The sequence below is a fragment of the Macaca nemestrina genome, chromosome 14 (assembly GCF_043159975.1).
Source record: "Macaca nemestrina isolate mMacNem1 chromosome 14, mMacNem.hap1, whole genome shotgun sequence".
Lineage (NCBI taxonomy): Eukaryota > Metazoa > Chordata > Mammalia > Primates > Cercopithecidae > Macaca > Macaca nemestrina.
The window spans coordinates 63,083,188-63,104,389 of NC_092138.1; the positions used below are offsets into that span (position 1 = coordinate 63,083,188).

General features: G+C 45.8%; 1 protein-coding gene across 2 annotated transcripts in view; it reads left to right on the forward strand.

Annotated features, from left to right (window-relative positions):
• The first annotated feature begins 48 nt into the window (after positions 1 to 48).
• The window catches only part of LOC105485670 (ubiquitin conjugating enzyme E2 R2), a 118,676-nt gene continuing 97,522 nt past the window's right edge, over positions 49 to 21,202 (forward strand). For both annotated transcript variants that reach the window (XM_011748009.3, XM_011748010.3), the window contains exon 1: positions 49 to 959. In XM_011748009.3, the coding sequence (XP_011746311.1) occupies positions 783 to 959 (177 nt within the window). In that variant the 5' untranslated portion in view covers positions 49 to 782. The remainder of the gene's footprint in view (positions 960 to 21,202) is intronic.

Genomic DNA, 21,202 nt, shown 5'->3' on the forward strand with positions numbered 1-21,202 from the left:
GTGGAAGCGGGAGGAGGAGGAGGAGGAGGAGGTGGTAGTGTAGGAGAGCCAGGCACGGTGGGGGGAGGGGAGGGAGGGGCGCGCGCACGCGCGTCGGGTCGCCAGCCGCTGAGAGCCGCCCAGCTCCCGGCGTGCGCCCCTCCTCCCTCTCTCCCTCCCTCCCTCCCTCCCTGCTTCTCGGCTCCGTAGCTCCCGCGGCGCGAGGCGCTCTCGCTCTTTTCCTCCTCCTCCTCCTCCGCCGTCGCCCCTCCCCCCGCGCAGCCGCTGCCGCCACCGCCGCGAGACCCCCGCACGCCGCTCTCCCCCCACCCCCTCCAGCCCCGCGCGCCCTCCGGTCCCTACGGCCCCCGAAGAGAACGAGAGGGCGAGCGAGCGCGGCGTTCCCGGGCCGGCCCGGCCCCCTCCCTTCACCATCGCCGGCCCTCCGCCGCCTTCCTCCGCTTCCACCTCCTCTCCCCCCCCCCAAAGTTGAGGCCCCCCTCCTGGGGGGGGGAGGACCGGGACCGGGACCCGGAGCGAATTCCCCTAACTCCCTCGACCTCTCCTCTCGCCTGGCCCGAGTGTGAGGAGAAGGGCCCGGCCCGGCCCGCGTCGTGTGTGAGGAGGACCGCGGGCGGGCCCACGGGCCGTGTGGGGCCTGGTCCGGCCCGCCGGGTGTGTGAAGACCGGGGCCCGGTGCGGCCCGGCCCGAGGGCAAGCGGAGGGGAGGGGCCTGGTCCGGCCCGGCCGGTGCGTGAGGACTGGGGCCCGGGCCCGGCGCCGCCGCCGCCGCCGCCGCCGCGATGGCCCAGCAGCAGATGACCAGCTCGCAGAAGGCCCTGATGCTCGAGCTGAAATCCCTGCAGGAGGAACCGGTGGAGGGCTTCCGGATCACCCTGGTGGACGAGTCCGACCTCTACAACTGGGAGGTGGCCATCTTCGGGCCCCCTAACACCCTCTACGAAGGCGGCTACTTCAAGGTACCCTCACCCCCGCTCCCGGACCCTGCCTCCGCGGCCGAGGCCTCCGGCTCCCCGCCGCTTTCTGCCGTTCCTGGGACCAGGAGTATGAGCACGGGCCAGTGGAGGGGGCTCCTCACCCCGGCAGCCCCCTCCCCCATCCGTGGAGGCAGGAAGGCCTTGCTCGCCGAGTGCCTTTTCTTTGTCATGGGGGCGGGGGCGCGGGCGAGGGCGGGAGGGCAGGCTGCACCGGGAAATCGGAGAGTCTCTCTCTGGTTAGGGTAGTGGCTACAGGCGCAGGAGGCCGTCTTTGTTTCCCCAGCTGAGGGCGGGTGGAAAGAGCGGTGGTCTGTCTGTGCTTTCTCGTCCTCCCGTCGGAACCCCTCCCTGCGCAGGCTGGAACTGCCCCAGAGGGCAGGGTGACCTGCACCGACTGGATTGGACTTTTCTTTTTTGGGGGGTGGGGGTGAGGGTGGGGGAGGGGCACCAGCTTGTCATTTAAGAAGCTGCCGAGTGCCCTGACATTTTGAGGATTTGTTGGACTTCTTGGGTAGTAGTAGTGCCAACTTTGCATTCCAATGGGTGGTGGTGAAGAATGGGACCCTAGGGGTGGTTTAAAAAAAGGGGTGCCCGCGTCGTCTTGTCATTATCCTTTTGGGGGAACTTTAACCCTCTTTCCGTTCACATTCTCTGCTTACCTCAGTCACTGGTTCTTTCAAAATGCCCTTTGTCCTCACCGTGCCACCAAGTTTGCCAGCCTTTTTTTCTACAGGTAGAAATATCCACAGAGGGTGGAACGAGTCATGTAGGGAGATTGATAGCTTCCCACTTTCAGAGACAAAATTGAAACCTTCTCAAGTGGTTAACTCTAGCTAAAGGGGTGGTCTCACAGGTGACAAGTATCTGAGGCGAGATCGCTTCTCTGGGTGGGATATATGTTTGCTTAGCGACCACAGACATTGTTTCTATTGTTTCATATGGTTTTAGAACAGTGGTTATTCTAGAATCTAATTTTTTTTTTTTTTTAACTCCAAGGTAGTTAACCTGGAGATAATGAGTGTTTGTTTTGTTTTGTTTTTACTTGAGTGTTTTTGCAGGGAGGAATCACAGATTGAAAGTTTGAATGTTTTAAATGATGCGGGCAGAGACAGAGGAAATGAGTGCTTAGGAATCCATTTAGTTTTATTTTTTTATTTCCAAAATTAAGTAAAATAGGCCAGTGAGTCAATTTTAGTTTGGAAGGGAGGGGTTATCTTGGCACAAGTTTTAAATGAGTATCTTAGTCATGTAGTTGTGATGTGTATTTTTAGGACTACCCAATTACTTAACTCTTGTTTTCTACCCTTCTAAAGGTGGAAACCTCAGTTTTATGCTTGAAATTAGGTCAACTTTATAGGAGATGGGATTTATACAGGAATGTTTAATATTCGCTACTGTGATAGTCACTGAATACTTAGAAAAAGCACGTTTTTAGAATATTATGTAAGTGCGGTACCCCTACCGACTGTTAGGCTTCATCTTTTGTGGTCAGCCTACCCTATACTTTTCAGATGGAGGTATTTAAAATTTCTAAGAAAACATGCAAGTTATTAGTAACAAAGTGGAAAGGTATTGCTGTGTTTATGTTAAGCATATTCTCTGTTGTCAGATATAAATTTTTATGCATACTGGAAAAATGAGTTGTACAAAATTGAATCTATGTGATGCCTTTCTTTTTTTTTTTTTTTTTTGAGACTGAGTCTTGCTCTGTCACCCTGGCTGGAGTGCAGTGGTGTGATCTTGTCTCAGTGCAACCACTGCCTCCCAGGTTCAAGCGATTCTCCTGCCTCAGCCTCCCAAGCAGCTGGGACTACAGGTGCACACCACCACGCCCAGCTAATTTTTGTATTTTAGTAGAGATGGGGTTTCACCATATTGGCCGGGCTGGTCTTGAACTCCTGACCCTGTGATCAGCCCACCTTGGCCTCCCAAAGTGCTGGGATTACAGGCGTGAGCCACCGGCCCGGCCATGATGCCTTTTCTGACAAAGCATTGTTTAGCAAAATCTGCTGGCTAATGTTAGTGGAATTAAGTTTACTTTCTAAAAAATGTCATTGTTTGGTACAACCGATATTTAAAGTAAATAAATGGTTACTAGTTAGAATAATCTCACTCCAATACAGTTAAAAACAACAGAAAAAAAAAAAAAAACTTGTACATGAGAGAAAATAATGGGTTGCAAATTGTAATATTTGTGTGTAAGTCTGGGAAAGGAGTGTGGAGAACCCTGTCCGTTCGAAATAGGTAGTATGGAAGGATTCCTTGTGTTCATACACTTATTTAAATTAAATGCTTCTGAACTTCAGTCCTTATTTAAAAAGAACGATTTAATCTCCTGCTTTGCGACGTTAGATTTCTTAAGCTTTGAGTCTTTTTACCTTTAATTCTGACATGTTTGAAAATTTGTAAACAGGTTTCGTGGTTTAGTCTTGTGTGAGAAGTTTGTTCGATTTTATTTTCTACTACTTTTTCCCTTATTATATGGCCTTTTATCCCGTTAGTCCTTCATTAGAAAAAGGCAAATTTATGGTCATGAACAGTTAATACTGGGGATATGTTTAAAACCATTGCTTTTGTCTTAGGACAAGGCTTTTAGTGTGTTTCACTACAGCTGCAGTTAAAAGTTGGCACAAAGCTTTCCCTACCATACTACTCTTCTCCCTTATTAAATGTTAGTCCTTGAATATTTAGTACCATTTATTTTCAAGTTAAACTCTTTTCCCTTTTTGGCATAGTCATTTGTGAAGGCAGTGGGACTGCCAGTCATTCTTTACATTTTTCATACCGTAACTCCTTTAACTTTTATATTTATGAAAAGGTTTCTAACTGATCTTTTTCACTCTGAAATAGTTGGCTCTTGTCTCTTAATCACAGGATCTGCGTTGGAGATTTGTGAGACCTGTATTTCACATACTTTTTTGATTCATCCTGCTTTTGCTTATTTAATATCTCCAATCTGTGTGATTCTTAGCTTTGGGCCATATAGATATAGAATGAGCAAAGATAGTTTTCTTCTGTCCATTCTGAATACTATACAATCTTTTTTGGCCTTACTATCTTTTTGTCTAGTTTCTTATTTTGCTACCATGGAGCAAATCGGAATTTTATTGTTACTAGAAAAATAAATTGTTGGTCAAGTCAGTAGCTAATGAAGACTTTTAACAAGTTCACCCCTTTTCTTTTGAAAGGAACTTTTTCAGGGTCTTGCTCTGTCACTCAGTTTGGGGTACAGTGGTGTGATCATGGCTCACTGCAGCTTCCACCTCCTAGGCTCAAGCAGTCCTCCCACCTCAGCCCCCTGAGTGGCTGGGACTACAGGCGTGACTACGCCCGGCTAATTTTTTTTTTTCTTCAGTATTTGTTAAGTCAGGTGGGGTCTCACTGTTTTGTCCAGGCTGGTCTCAAACTCCTGGGTTCAAGGGATCCTCCCTTCTCAGCCACCCAAAGTCCTGGGTTTACCTGTGAGAGCCACCATGCCCGGCTGGAACTGTATTTTCTTTTTTTTTTTTTTTGAGACGGAGTCTCACTCTGTCGCCCAGGCTGGAGTGCAGTGGCCAGATCTCAGCTCACTGCAAGCTCCGCCTCCCGGGTTCCCGCCATTCTCCTGCCTCAGCCTCCCGAGTAGCTGGGACCACAGGCGCCGCCACCTCGCCCGGCTAATTTTTTGTGTTTTTAGTAGAGACGGGGTTTCGCCGTGTTAGCCAGGATGGTCTCGATCTCCTGACCCTGTGATCCGCCTGTCTCGGCCTCCCAAAGTGCTGGGATTACAGGCTTGAGCCACCGCGCCCGGCCAGGAACTGTATTTTCAAATAACTCCTGCTAAGGATTGTAGCTTAGTGTGGGTGTTTTAGTACTGAACCTCCTTAGAACTTTTGCATTATTTATCTAAAGCATTATAGCAGTGAGTCTAGAGTCAGAAAGAGTGCCTCTTTTATGATATGCACAACAACTTTTTTTGAGACGGAGTCTCACTCTGTTGCCAGGCTGGAGTGCAGTGGCACTATCTTGGCTCACTCTAACCTCTGCCTCCTGGGTTCAAGTGATTCTCCTGCCTTGGCCTCCTGAGTAGCTGGGATTACAGGCGTGTGCCATGAAACCTGGCTAATTCTTTTTGTAGTTTTAGTAGAGACGGAGTTTCGCCATGTTGGCCAGGCTGGTCTTGGACCCCTGACCTTAAGTGATCTGCCCATCTCAGCCTCTCAAAATGTAATCGCAGTTAGAGGCCTGAGCCACCACTCCTGACCAACTTTTTATAGTTTTGATTTTATTAAATAATTTGATTGAGATAATGAAATATAGGTGTGTTCCATTTTTAGAAAACTCCAACCTGATAATTTAGAAAGTATTTGTTATATACTTAAAGTTTTCCTTATTAGGAACATCTTTATTAGACTCAAATATATACATATATCTATATGTGTGTGTACGTGTGTGTGTGTGTGTATATATATATATATTTTTTTTTTTTTTGAGACAATTTTGCTCTTAACGCCCAGGCTGGAGTGCAATGGAGCGATCTCGGCTCCCTGCAGTCTCTGCCTCCTGGGCTTAAGCGATTTCTCCTGCCTCAGCCTCCCGAGTAGATGGGATTACAGGCATGCGCCACCATGCCCAGCTAATTTTGTATTTTTGGTAGAGACGAGGTTTCTCCATGTTGGTCAGGCTGGACTTGAACACCCAACCTCAGGTGATCCCGCCCACTTGGCCTCCCAAAGTGCTGGGATTACAGGCCTGAGCCACCACGCCGAGTCTACACTACTTTAAGTCTACACTTAAAGAAAGTCTTCAAAACTTTTTTTTTTTAAAGAGATAGGGTCTCACTCTTGCCCAGGCTGGAGTGCAGTGGTGTGATAATAGCTCACTGCAACCTGAAACGCTTGGGCTCAAGGGATCCTCTTGCCTCACCCTCCTGAGTAACTGGGACTGCAGGTGTGTACCACACTTGTTTTAATTAAAAAAATTTTTTTGTGTGTGCATAAAGGGTCTCATAGGCCAGGCTGGTCTCAAACTCCTGACTTCAAACAGTCCTCCCACCTTGGCCTCCCAAAGTGCTGGTATTACAGATATGAGCTACCACACCCAGCCAGATACTTTTTTTTTTAATAAGAGAATATGCATTATTTCCTGTTCTTCATTTGTTCTGCAATGAATGAATCTGTTTTTTGCCATCCCTCTTCCCCCTTAAAAAAACAAGACAGACTTAGCCTAGGTCTGGCAATGTCATTTAGATATTTTGTTTCTTTTTTTCTTTTTCTTCTTCTTAATTTTTTTTTTTTTTTTTTTCTCCTCAACAGAGTCTCGCTCTGTTGCTCAGGCTGGAGTGTGGTGGTGCGATTTTGGCTCACTGCAACCTCCACCTCCTGTGTTCAAGCAATTCTGGTGCCTCAGCCTCCCAAGTAGCTGGGATTACAGGTGTGCGCCACCATGCCTGGCTAATTTTCTAATTTTTAGTAGAGACGGGGTTTTTGCCATGTTGGCCAGGCTGGTCTTGAACTCCTGGCCTCAAGTGATCTGCCCACCTCGGCCTCCCAAAGTGCTGGGATTACAGATGTGAGCCAGTGCGCCCAGCCTATTATTATTATTTTAGAGACAGAGTCTCACTATATTGTCCAGGCTTGTCTTGAACTCTTGGGCTCAAGTAATCCTCCCCCCTCAGCCTCCCAAAGCACTGTGAATTATAGGTCTGAGCCATTGCACCCAGCCTATTTTATGACTTTTTAATTGGTAAAATATACTTGAAAAAAAATTTTTTTTTTCCATAGATGGCGTCTTACTCTGTTGCGCAGGCTGAAGTGCAGTGGTGCGATCTTGGCTCACTGCAACCTCTGCCTCCCGGGTTCAAGCAGTTCTTCTGCCTTAGCCTCCCGAGTAGCTGGGATTACAGGTGTGCGCCAGCACACCTGGCTAATTTTTGTATTTTTCATGGAAACAGGGTTTCACCATGTTGTCCAGGCTGGTCTCAAACTCCTGACCTCAGGTGATCCACCCGCCTTGGCCTCCCAAAGTGCTGGGATTACAAGCGTGAGCCATTGCTCCTGGTTGAAAAAAATTTTTTAGGAAAATGATTGTTTGCCTTTTTGAGACAGGGATTCCTTTGAGAAATTGAAGAAATTTCTCAGAGAAAATGGGCACACGTAAACTAATTTTATGTATTTTTTCAGAGGGTTTACTGCCGATAAGCTAAGAATCTTCTTTTAAGGTATTTAGGCAACTTAAAGACATTTTTAAACAGCTCTTTTAAAATTATAAAACAAATGCTCTTTTATTCCCCCATTTCTGTCAGTTAACTTTGAAACTACCTCTTAGGGCATTTCACTGTGTCTTTTTCTGGAAGATGAAGTTGTCTTGAGTGCTGGGTGAACTAAGGCAATGTTATATAAATGGAAACACAGTTAAGGTTTAAGGGTTTTGGAAACTAAATGAAGTTTCACTGTTTGTTGTTTCTCAGAAAATTTTTCAAACCAAATATGATACCTTAATTTTTCACAGAATATGCTTTTATCCTGCTTAGTTGATTACAAGATGCATATTTTTCTACCTTTTAACTTCTTTTGGATTAAGAAATTTCTTTCTTTTTTTTTTTGAGGTGGAGTCTTGCTCTGTCGCCCAGGCTGGAGTGCAGTGGCGTGATCTTGGCTGACTGCATCCTCCGCCTTCTGGGTTCACGCCATTTTTCTGCCTCAGCTTTCTGAGTAGCTGGGACTACGGGCACCCGCCACCATGCCTGGCTAATTTTTTGTATTTTTAGTAGAGACGGGGTTTCACCGTGTTAGCCAGGATGGTCTTGATCTCCTGACCTCATGATCCGCCTGCCTCAGCCTCCCAAAGTGCTGGGATTACAGGTGTGAGCCACCGCACTCGGCTGATTAAGAAATTTCTTAGATGGCCAGGTATGGTGGCTCATGCCTGTAATCCCAGCACTTTGGGAGGCCGAGGCGGGTGGATCGCCTGATGTCAGGAGTTCAAGACCAGCCTGGCCAACATGATAAAACCCCGTCTCTACTAAAAATACAAAAATTAGCCGGTGTGATGTTGCGTACCTGCAGTCCCAGCTACTTGGAAGGCTGAGGCAGGAGAATCGCTTGAACCCAGGAGGTGGAGGCTGCAGTGAGCGTAGATCACACCAGTGCACTCTAGCCTGTGCAACAGTGAGTCTCTGTCTCAAAAAAAAAAAAAAAATTTTTCTCAGAATCCATAAAGTCTTATAATTGCCATCAGCCAAGTGGTACTTATAACCTAGTTGTGAGAGACCGTTTCATTGAAATCTTTTGGTAAATTTTTTTTTAAATGGCAGTTTCAATTTCTTAGATTTGCTAAAATAAGGATTATTTCTTCCTGGAATGAAGGATTTAGGTCCTAATTAATACTCTGCATTGATTCTCCTTTTGTTACCTTTTGTGTCAGGAAAAGTTTTTTTTTTTTTTTTTTTTTTTTTTGAGACGGAGTCTCGCTCTGTCACCCAGGCTGGAGTGCAGTGGCCGGATCTCAGCTCACTGCAAGCTCTGCCTCCCGGGTTCACGCCATTCTCCTGCCTCAGCTTCCCGAGTAGCTGGGACTACAGGCGCCCGCCACCTCGCCCGGCTAGTTTTTTGTATTTTTAGTAGAGACGGGGTTTCACCGTGTTAGCCAGGATGGTCTCGATCTCCCGACCTCGTGATCCACCCGTCTCGGCCTCCCAAAGTGCTGGGATTACAGGCTTGAGCCACCGCGCCCGGCCGAAAAAGTTTTTATTGAGTACTCATTAAAGGAAAAGCAAATTGTAGGAAAAGTCACTTCCTTAAGGATAGTAAGTGAAAGTATTGGGACAGTGATAACCTTAGAACTTTTAAGTGATCGGCCAGGCATGGTGGCTCATGCCTGTAATCCCAGCACTTTGGGAGGCAAACAGCAGCAAAAAAAAAAAAACAGAAAGAATGATCTTTATAAAAATCTTTTTACAGACTTTAAAATACAGAAATGTGAGGTGTGGACGTTACTGGTGCAGTTGCAAATGGCAAATAAAAGCAAAGATTTTTCTTTTCGTTTTTTGAGACGGAGTCTCTCTGTCACCCAGGCTGAAGCGCAGTGGTGCAGTCTTGGCTCACCACAACCTCTGTCTCCCAGGTTCAAGCGATTCTCCTCCTCAGCGTCCTGAGTAGCTGGGACTACAGGCATGTGCCACCACACCCAGCTAATTTTTGTATTTTTAGTAGAGATGGGATTTCACCATGTTGGTCAGCCTAGTCTCAAACTCCTGACCTCAGGTAATCCACCCACATCGGCCTCCCAAAGTGCTGGGATTATAGGCGTGAGCCCCCACGCCTGTCCAAAAGCAAAGCTTTTATTTATTATTTTTTTTTTTTATTTATTTATTTTTTTTGAGACGGAGTCTCGCTCTGTCACCCAGGCTGGAGTGCAGTGGCCGGATCTCAGCTCACTGCAAGCTCCGCCTCCTGGGTTCACGCCATTCTCCTGCCTCAGCCTCCGGAGTAGCTGGGACTACAGGCGCCCGCCACCTCGCCCGGCTAGTTTTTTTGTGTTTTTTAGTAGAGACGGGGTTTCACCGGGTGAGCCAGGATGGTCTCGATCTCCTGACCTCGTGATCCGCCCATCTCGGCCTCCCAAAGTGCTGGGATTACAGGCGTGAGCCACCGCGCCCGGCCCAAAAGCAAAGCTTTTAAAGCTTTAAGGCCAGTTAGACCATTTTTCAACATAACCACTATCTGTAATGGTAAAATGTTCTGTTTCATCTTTCCAACTTAGTATTAGTGGTCAGTTGTAGACAAGTGAGAAAAAGGAGACTAACCAGCAAATTAGTCTACCTCTGACAATCTAGTTATGGAAAAATAACAGTGAGGAAGAGGTATGAATTCAGAGTTTAGGACTACAGATTTCCATCTTGCTTAAAGATTATATTGAAAAGGTTTAATTCTTTTTTGTTTCTGAATTTCTTTTGAACTGCTTCACATACAACTACAGATATATCTGAGCTGGCTGGGCTCAGTGGCTCACACCTGTAATCCCAGCACTTTTGGGAGGCTGAGATGGACAGATCACTTGAGGTCAGGCGTTCAGGACCAGCACAGCCAATATGGTGAAACCCTGTCTCTACTAAAAATAGAAAAATTAGCTGGGTGTGGTGGCTTGTGCCTGTAGTCGCAGCTACTCGGGAGGCTGAGGCAGGAGAATCGCTTGAACCCAGGAGGTGCAGGTTTGCAGTGGGCCGAAATCTTGTGCCACTGCACTCCAACCTGAGCCACAGAACGGGACTCTGTCTCAAAAAAAAAAAAAAAAAAAAAAAAAAAAAAATTCCTACAGAAGATGCGTGAGTAAAATGGAACCTCTTTGGTTGTGTTAATATCAACTTTATTCAGTGAGGAATTGTTATTCAGAAATTATGCTTATATACCTCAAAATGAATTGACTCTGGAGTGAATGCAATGATAGATACTAAGTTGAAAAGCTAAATTTAGTTCACATCACCAGGTTTGATGTTATTTAAATGATCTTCCACATGATAATTGGAAAATTCAGGTGTTGGAATATGTATTTAAGATGCAAAGTGGCCAGGCATGGTGGCTCACACTTGTAATCCCAGCACTTTGAGAGGCCGAGGCAGGTGGATCATGAGGTCAGGAGATTGAGACCATTCTGGCTAACACGGTGAAACCCCATAGCTACTAAAAATACAAAAAATTAGCCAGGCGTGGTAGCACATGCCTGTAGTTCCAGCTACCTGGGAGGCTGAAACAGGAGAATGACTTGAACCCAGGAGGCGGAGGTTGCAGTGAACTGAGATCATGCCACTGTACTCCAGTCTGGGTGACAGAGCGAGACTCTGTCCCCCTCCCCCTAAAAAAAAAGGAAAGTAAATAGTCCACTTTAAACACCTTTGTTTGATTTAGTAACAAATACTTTTAAAACGTTTTGGTTATTGGGTGGGTGCAGTGGCTCACGATTATAATTTCAGCACTTTGGGAGGCAGAGGCGGGCAGATCACCTGAGCTCAGAAGTTTGAGACTGGCCTGGCCAGCGTAGTGAAACCCCATAGCTACTAAAAATCCAAAAATTAGCCAGGCATGGTGTCGTGAGCCTGTAGTCCCAGCTATCCAAGAGACTGAGGCAAGAGAATCTCTTGAGCCCAGGAGAATCGCTTGAACCCAGGAAGCGGAGGTTGCAGTGAGCCGAGATTGCGCCACTGTACTCCAGCCTGGGCGACAGTGAGACTCTGCCTCAAAAAAAAAAAAAAAAAAAAAAGTTTTGGTTATTGTCTTATTATTATTTTTTGACTCTGTTCAAATAAGAAAAAAAAATTAGCCAAGCATGGTAGTTTGTGTCTTTGGTCTCAGCTACTTAGAAGGTTGAGTTGAGGTGGGGGGATCACTTAAGCCTGGGAGGTCGAGGCTGCAGCGAGCCATGAGCATGCCACTGTACTCTAGCTGGGTGACAGAGCTAAGACTCAGTCTCAAAAATAAATAAGTTAAATTAAAAATAAATACAAGCCTGTAATCCCAGCACTTTGGGAGGCTGAGACGGTTGGATCACAAGATCAGGAGATTGAGAGCATCTTGGCTAACACGGTGAAACCCCGTCTCTACTAAAAAAAAAAAATACAAAAAATTAGCCAGGCGAGGTGGCGGCGCCTGTAGTCCCAGCTACTCGGGAGGCTGAGGCAGGAGAATGGCATGAACCCGGGAGGCGGAGCTTGCAGTGAGCCGAGATCCGTCCACTGCACTCCAGCCTGGGCGACAGAGCAAGACTCCGTCTCAGAAAAAAAAAAAATAAATAAATAAATAAATAAATAAGTAGGCTGGGCGCAGTGGCTCACGCCTGTAATCCCAGCACTTTGGGAGGCCAAGACAGGCAAATCACCCGACACCAGCCTGGTCAACACGGGGAAACCCTGTTTCAACTGAAAATACAAAAATTAGCCATGCGTGGTGGCATGTGGCTGAAATCCCAGCTACTTGGGAGGCTCAGGCAGGAGAATTGTTTGAATGTGGGAGGTGGAAGTTGCAGTGAGCTGAGACTGTGCCATTGCACTCCAGCCTGGGCAACAAGAGTGAAATTCCATCTCAAAAAAAAATTAATAAAATTAAATTAAAAATTAAATTTGGCTCAGTGTGGTGACCCATGCCTGTAATCCCAGCACTTTGGGAGGCTGAGGTAGGCGGATTACCTGAGATCAGGAGTTCGAGACCAGCCTGACCAACATGGTGAAACCCTATCTGTACAAAAAATACAAAATTAGGCCGGGCTTGGTGGCTCACACTTGTAATCCCAGTGCTTTGGGAGGCCAAGGTGGGCAGATGACGAGGTCAGGAGTTCGAGATCAGCCTCACCAACATGGTGAAACTCCGTCTCTACTAAAAATACAAAAATTAGCTGGGTGTGTGGCACATGCCTGTAATCTCAGCTACTCAGGAGGCTGAGGCAGGAGAATCGCTTGAACCTGGGAGGCAGAGGTTGCAGTGAGCCCAGATCGTGCCACTGCACTCCAGCCTGGGCGACATAGCAAGACTCCCTCTCAAAAAAAAAAATAAATAAATTAATAACATAAAATTAAAAATTAGGCTGGGCGCGGTGGCTCATGTCTGTAGTCCTAGGACTTTGGGAGGCTAAGGGTGGTGGATCATCTGAGGTCAGGAGTTCAAGACCAGCCTGACCAACATGGTGAAACCCCGTCACTACTGAAAATACAAAATCAGCCGGTTGTGGTGGCTCATGCCTATAATCCCAGTTACACGGGAGGCTGAGGCAGAAGAATCGCTTGAACCTGGGAAGTTGAGGTTGCAGTGAGCCGAGATCCCACCATTGCACACTAGCCTGGGCAACAGAGTGAGACTCTGTCTCAAAAAAAAAAAAAAAAAATTAAAATCAGACTTATGGAGTGTTTTACAAGGAACTATTTTAAATTTTGATGACTTCAGTTTTTTTTTTTTTTTTTTGCAGTCACAGTCTCACTCTGTCACGCAGGCTGGAGTGCAGTGGAGTGATCTTGGCTCTCTCACTGCAACCTCTGCCTCCTGGGTTCATTCAGTTCTCCTGCCTCAGCCTCCCAAGTAGCTGGGACTACAGGCATGTGCCACCACGCTGGGCTAATTTTTATTTATTTATTTATTTATTTTTGAGATTCAGTCTCTCTCTGTTGCCCAGGCTGGAGTGCAGCAGCACGAGCTTGACTCACTGCAACCTCCACCTCCTTGGTTTAAGCAATTCTCCTGGCTCAGCCTCCCGAGTAGCTGGGATTACAGGCATGTGCCACCATGCGCAGTTAATTTTTGTATTACTGTTATTTTGTTTTGAGATGGAGTTTTGCTCTTGTTGCCCTGGCTAGAGTGCAATGGCACAATCTTGGCTCACTACAGCCTCCGTCTCCCAGGTTCAAGTGATTCTCCCGTCTCAGCCTCCTGAGTAGCTGGGATTACAGGAGTGTGCCACCATGCCCGGATAATTTTTTGTATTTTCAGTAGAGATGGGGTTTCACCCGGTTGGCCAGGCTCGTCTCGAATTCCTGATCTCAGGTGATCTGCCTGCCTCAGCTTCCCAAAGTGCTGGGATTATAGGCGTGAGCCACCACCCCTGGCCTGATTTTTGTATTTTTAGTAGAGACAGGGTTTCACCATGTTGGCCAGGCTGGGATTGAACTCCTTACCTCAAGTGATCTGCCTTCCTTGGCCTCGCAAAGTGCTGGGATTATAGGTGTGAGTCACCACGCCTGGCCTTTTGTCTGTTAAATCCACACGAAAAAAATAGATTTTTAAAAAATTCTGGATTACTTGAATAAGAGAATGATAAATCATATTTCAGAAAGCCTTTTTATTAGCAAATTGATTTCTTTAATAGCAACTTTAACATTACTTTAAGGGGAGAGTGGGAATGGTGCCAATATTGAGAAAAATGTAAGTCTAAGAATTTGGTTTTGGAGACATCGGATATTCAAAGGTGGGAGAATGGAGGCAGCCTAAGTGATGAGAAATTACCTAATGGATACAATGTATACCCTTTGGATGATGGGTACTCTAAACGCCTAGACTTCACCTCTATGCAAAACATCCACGAAACTTCATGGGTACTCCCAAAATCTGTTTCTATAAAAGGTTGGTTTTGCGATGAGAAATGATGATATAATACCTCTGAAAGTGAGAGATGATACAGGAAGTTAAATTTCTCAATACAATATTGGTTTATGCTTTTAAAATAATAATGCCTTGATATTTTCCAAGTATGTTTAAGCACCATAGAGGAAACCTAAGCTTAGGGAAACATTCTTTGCAGTTTTCTCATTTGAGTCTAGTGAGTGGTATTTTTTAACCTCTATTACAGCATCTTTAGATCAGTGCAATATATATATATATTTTTTTTTTGGAACAGAGTTTTGCTCTAGTTGCCCAGGCTGGAGTGCAGTGGCATGATCTCGGCTCACCGCAACCTCCGCCTCCTGGATTTTCAAGCGATTCTCCTGCCGCAGCCTCCTGAGTAGCCGTGACTATAGGCATGCGCCACCATGCCCAACTGATTTTGTATTAGTAGAGACGGGGTTTCTCCATGTTGGTCAAGCTGGTCTCGAACTCCCAACCTCTGGTGATCCTCCCGCCTCGGCCTCCCAAAGTGTTGGGATTACAGGTGTGAGCCACTGCACCTAGCCTAATCAGTGCAGTAGTTTTAATTGGTTGATTTATTCTGTATTTGTATTTCCACGTTTCATAATTCTCTTTTTTTTTTTTTTTTTTGAGACCAATTCTTGCCCTGTCACCCATGCTGGAGTGCAGTGGCGTGATCTCGGCTCACTGCAACCTCCACCTCTTGGATTCAAATGATTCTCCTGCCTTAGCCTCCTGAGTAGGTGGGACTACAGGTGCACGCCACCATGCCCAGCTAATTTTTGTATTTTGGTAGAGGTGGGGTTTCACTATGTTGTCCAGGCTGGTCTCGAACTCCTGACCTCAGGTGATCCACCTGCCTTGACCTCCCAAAGTGCTGGGATTATAGGTGTGAGCCACTGTACCCGGCCTCATAATTCTTTAGATATCTGCTTTGCTGGTTGGACACGTTGGCTCATGCCTGTAATCCCAGCACTTTGGGAGGTCAAGGTGGACAGATCACCTGAGGTCAGGAGTTCAAGACCAGCCTGACCAACATGGTGAAATGCCATCTCTACTGAAAATACAAAAATTAGCCTGTTGTGGTGTTGTGTGCCTCTCATCCCAGCCACTCTGGAGGCTGAGGCAGGAGAATCTCTTGAACCTGGGAGGCGGAGGTTGCAGTGAGCCAAGATCGGCCACTGCAGTCCAGCCAGGGGGACAGAGTGAGACTCCCTCTCAAAGGAAAAAAAAGGGCCGGGCGCGGTGGCTCACGCCTGTAATCCCAGCACTTTGGGAGGCCGAGGCGGGCGGATCACCAGGTCAGGAGATCGAGACCACGGTGAAACCCCGTCTCTACTAAAAATACAAAAAATTAGCCGGGCGAGGTGGCGGGCGCCTGTAGTCCCAGCTACTCGGGAGGCTGAGGCAGGAGAATGGCGTGAACCCGGGAGGCGGAGCTTGCAGTGAGCCGAGATCGCGCCACTGCACTCCAGCCTGGGTGACAGAGCGAGACTCCGTCTCAAAAAAAAAAAAAAAAAAAAAAAAAAAGATATCTGCTTTGCTTATTTGTTGCATGGGCAGCTGGTATTTAATTTGAGGGAAAAGTCCCATAAAATAATTCAGATTGTGTGGCTCATTTAGTAGCAAACATAGTAATTTGGGTTTTAAACATTGAATGATTTCTACCTTGCTGAAATAAGTGTGGTTCCATTTATAAGATAATATTAAGAATTGGTAGAGTAGACTGGTCCAAGTGCAGTGGTGTTTACAACCTATTGATCACAACCAGTTACAGATTGCTTAGTTCCTTCTTCATTCCCACTGTTTCACTGAACTAGCAAAAAAAAAAAAGAGAATAGCCAAAGTTATAAAAACTTGGAAAATATGTAATAGTTCTTCATAGAAACAGACTGGTGGCTGAGTGTTGTGCCTCACACCTGTAATCCCAGCACTTTTCGAGGTCAAGGCTGGTGGATCACTTGAGCCCAGGAGTTCTAAGACTGACTGAGCAATGTGGTGAGACCCCCATCTTTAGAAAGAAAAAAGAAACAATGGCTTAAATCTTAAAAAACAGATTTTTAAGTTTACTTGTAATCATACCTGATATATGTAATAAGGCAAAACAAAAAACCCCAGAGTTTTGTTATTCAAAGGAATAATTTCCTTCATATGACTTAAGACTTTTGTTTGTTTGTGTGTTTGTTTGATAGATAGATACGGAGTCTTGCTCTGTCGCCCAGACTGGAGTGCAGTGGCGTCATCTTGCCTCACTGCAACCTCTACCTCCCAAGTTCAAGCTGTTCTCTTGCCTCAGCCTCTGGAGTAGCTGGGATTACAGGCATGCGCCACCACACCTGGCTAATTTTTGTATTTTTAGTACAGATGGGATTTCACCATGTTGGCCAGGTTGGTCTTGAACTCTATTTTATTTATTTCATTTTATTTGTTTGTTTTTGAGATGGAGTCTCGCTGTGTCACCCAGGCTGGAGTGCAGTGGTACGATCTCAGCTCACTGCAAGCTTTGCCTCCCGGGTTCACGCCATTCTCCTGTCTCAGCCTCCCTAGTAGCTGGGACTACAGGCGCCTGCCAACACGCCCGGATAAGTTTTTTGTATTTTTAGTAGAGACAGGGTTTCACCGTGTTAACCAGATGGTCTCGATCTCCTGACCTCATGATCCGCCCGCCTCGGCCTCCCAAAGTTTTGGGATTACAGGCATGAGCCACTGCACCTGGCCTATTTTATTTTTTTGAGACGAAGTTTCGCTCTTGTTGCCCAGGCTGGAGTGTGATTGCGGGATCTCAGCTCACCGCAACCTACTCCTCCCGGGTTCAAGCAATTCTACTGCCTCAGCTTTCCCGAGTAGCTGGGATTACAGGCATGCGCCACCATGCCCCGTTAATTTTTTGTATTTTTAGTAGAGATGGGGTTTCTTCATGTTGGTCAGGCTGATCTTGAACTCCCGAACTCAGGTGATATGTGCCCGACCTGCAACTCAGGTATTAAGCTTGATTCATTGAATTATTGATAGCAATCATTAACAAATTATTTAGACCGGGTGTGGTGGCTCATGCCTGTAATCCAAGCACTTTGGGAGGCTGAGGTGGGCGGATCACCTGAGGTTGGGAGTTTGAGACCAGCCTGACCACATGGAGAAACCCCATCTCTACCAAAAACTATAAAATTAGCCAGGCGTGGTGGTGCGTGCCTGTAATCCCAGCTACTTCGGAGGCTGAGGCAGGAGAATCACTTGAACCCAGGAAGCAGAGGTTGCAGTGAGCCGAGATTGCGCCATTGCGCTCCAGCCTGGACAACAAGAGCAAAACTCTGTCTCAAAAAAAAAAAAAAATTATTTAATACCCTTTGGTTGAACTTTAATTAATTTTTTTCGGCCAGGCGTGGTGGCTCACACCTGTAATCCCAGCACTTTGGGAGACTGAGAGGGGCAGATCATGAGGTCAGGAGATCGAGACCATCCTGGCTAACAAGGTGAAACCCCGTCTCTACTAAAATACAAAAAAATTAGCCGGGCGTGGCGGCCAGCGTCTGTAGTTCCAGCCACTTGGGAGGCTGAGGTAGGAGAATGGTGTCAACCTGGGAGGCGGAGGTTGTGGTGAGCCAAGATCGTGCCATTGCACTCCAGCCTGGGCAAGAAGAACAAGACTCTGTCTCAAAAACGAAAAACAAAAAACAAAAAAAAAAGAAAGAAAAATTATTTAATACCCTTTGGTTGAACTTTAATTAAATTTTTTCAAGGTTTTTTTTTAAATGCTCTCAGCAGAATCAAAACTTTAATTAAATTCTATTATAGTTTTAAGTAGTCAGGTTTATGGAGGTATAATTTATACATTAAAATTAATCTTTTTAGTTATATAGTTCTATGAATTTTGGTAAATGTATAGTCACATTCAGTTTTTTAAAGAAAAAGACCACAGTAAGGCAGTTTTTATATCATATTTGTGTGTGTAAGTACAAAGTGAAGTTACTCTTTTTTCTTAAAATATGAGGAAAATGGCTCTGAGGACTAAGAGTTATTATTTGTGTGGTACAATGAGTCCTCACTAATTTGGATTCTACTAATTTGAAAATTATGAGGTTTTTCTTTTTTGATACAGGATTTTGCTGTATTGCCCAGGCTGGAGTGCAGTGGCATGATCTCAGGTCAGTGAAACCTCTGCCTCCTGGGTTCAAAGTGATTCTCCTGCCTCAGCCTCCTGAGTAGCTGGGACTACAAACGCGTGCCACCACACCTGGCTAATTTTGTTTTATTTTTAATACAGACGGGTATCACCATGTTAGCCAGGATGGTCTTGATCTCCTGACCTCGTGATCTACCTGCCTTGACCTCCCAAAGTGCTGGGATTACAGGCGTGAGCCAGTGCGCCTAGCTGATTTTTGTGTTTTTGGTAGAGACGGGGTTTCACCATGTTGGCCAGGTTGGTCTCACTCCTGACCTCAGGTGATCCGCCTGCCTCAGACTCCCAAAGTGGGGGCATTACAGACGTGAGCCACTGTGCCCAGCTGATATGGTGGTTTCTTACAAGAGCTTCAGCGTTACTTAAAATAAAATATGTTCTCTAGGCTGGGCGCGGTGGCTCAAGCCTGTAATCCCAGCACTTTGGGAGGCCGAGACGGGCGGATCATGAGGTCAGGAGATCGAGGCCATCCTGGCTAACACGGTGAAACCCCGTTTCTACTAAAAAAATACAAAAAAACTAGCCGGGTGAGGTGGCGGGCGCCTGTAGTCCCAGCTACTCGGGAGGCTGAGGCAGGAGAATGGCGTGAACCCGGGAGGCAGAGCTTGCAGTGAGCTGAGATCCGGCCACTGCACTCCAGCCTGGGCGACAGAGCAAGACTCCGTCTCAAAAAAAAAAAAAAAAAAAAAAAAAAATGTTCTCTAAGTAATGGAAGATTATATGAAAAGAAGGATTTAAACTACATCTGTCACTTCTCAGATACATTTTATGATATATCATTTTATTTTGATTGTGGTAAATCATATAATTACCATTTTAACCGTTTTTAAGAGTACAGTTCAATGACATTAAGTATATTCACTGTGAAGTGTAATCAGCATCATGACCTATTTTCTAAACTTCTTCTTCATTCCAGACTGAAAGTTTGAAGCCGTTAAACAGTAACTAATTTTTCCCCCTTGCCTTCATTCGCTGATAATCTCAATTCTCCTTTCTGTCTTTATGAATTTGTTTATTCTGGGCACCTTGTAGAAGTGGGGTCATAAAATATTTGTCCTTTTGTGTCTGTTTTATTTCACTTAGTATAATTATCTCAAGATTCATCCATGTTGTAGCATGTGTCTGAATTTCATCCCTTTTAATGACTGAATAACATTCTGTTGTTTGTATAATGCATCTGTTGATGGATGCTTGGGTTGTTCCCACCTTTGGGTTATTGTGAATCATGCTGTTCTCTGTTGGATGCTGTAAATGTTTGATAGGCTGTAGAGTCCCACAGTAGTTACTTAGATAATTCCTACCAGCTCAGTGGTTGTTTAGGTGAAGGGACAGTTTCTTGGAGCTTCTTTTTTTTTTTAGAGACAGAGTCTTGCTCTGTTGTCCGGGCTGGAGTGTGGTGGCTCAGTCTCAGCTCACTGCAACCTCTGTCTCCCGGGTTCAAGCAATTCTCCTGCCTCAGCCTCCCAAGTAGCTGTAGAGTAGCTGCGATTACAGGCACGAACCACCACACCCAGCTAATTTTTTGTAGTTTTAGTAGAGACGGGTTTCACCGTGTTGGTCAGGCTGGTCTCACACTCCTGACCTTAGGTGATCTGCCCACCTCGGCCTCCCAAAGTGTTGGGATTACAGGCGTGAGCCACATGCCTGGCCTTCCTGGAGCTCCTTACTCCACCATCTTCCATGACCTTGTCACGATATTAGCTGTTAAATACTACTATTTAATTATATTTATAAAACCTATTCATTATATAAAAATTAGAAAATATAGACCAGGCGTGGTGGCTCATGCCTGTAATCCCAGCACTTTGGGAGGCTGAAACAGGTGGATCACCTGAGGTCAGGAGTTCGAGACCAGCCTGGCCAACGTGGAGAAGCCCCTCTACTAAAAATACAAAATTAGCCGGCCATGGTGACACATGCCTGTAATCCCAGCTACTCGGGAGGCTGAGGCAGGAGAATCGCTTGTTCCTGGGAGGTGGAGGTTACAGTGAGCCTAGGTCGTGCCATTGTACTCCAGCCTGGGCAACAAGAGCGAAACTCTGTCTCAGGAGAAAAAAAAAAAAAAGAGAAAATATAGATAAACAAATAGAAAAATTTTTGAGAGAAATTACCCACGATCACATTTCCCAGAGTAATGAATATTTCCTTTTTTCTGTTCTTCCAGATACGTATATTGGGAACATGTTACATAAACTGTCTTGTAATATGCTTTGAAATTTAATACGATTATGTTTTAGCTATCTTTTCATGAGAGAACATGCATGTCTTAAGTGTAGTTTGTTGTTGTTTTTTTTTTTTTGAGACTGAATCTCTTTCTGTTGCCCAGGCTGGAGTTCAATGGCATGATCTTGGCTCACTGCAACCTCCACCTCCCAGGTTCAAGTGATTCTCCTATCTCAGCCTCCCGAGTAGTTGGGACTACAGGTGCCCACCACCATGCCTGGCGAATTTTTGTATTTTTAGTAGATATAGGGTTTCATCATACTGGTCAGGTTGGTCTTCAGCTGGTGACCTCAGGTGATCCACCCGCCTCAGCCTCCCAAAGTGCTGGGATTATAGACGTGAGACACTGAGCCCGGCCTAAGTGTAGTTTTTAAATGCCATGTAGTGTATATGTTGTATTTCATTCCTATTGCTGGACACTTAAGTCGTTTAAGCCTTTTCCCTAATACAAAAAAATGTTGCAGGAAACTTTATAAGTCCTTACAGTGTTTGTTTGTTTTTGAGACAGAGTTGGCCAGGCACAGTGGCTTACACCTGTAATCTGAGCACTTTGGGAGGCTGAGGTGTGTGGATCACTTGAGCCCACGAGTTCAAGACCAGCCTGGGTGACATAGGGAGATCCCGTTTCTACAAAAAAAAAAAACCAGCCAGGCCTGGTGGCACGCACCTGTAGTCCCAACTACTCAGGAGACTGAGGTGGGAGGATCATTTGAGCCTGGGAATTCGAGGTTACAGTGAGCTAT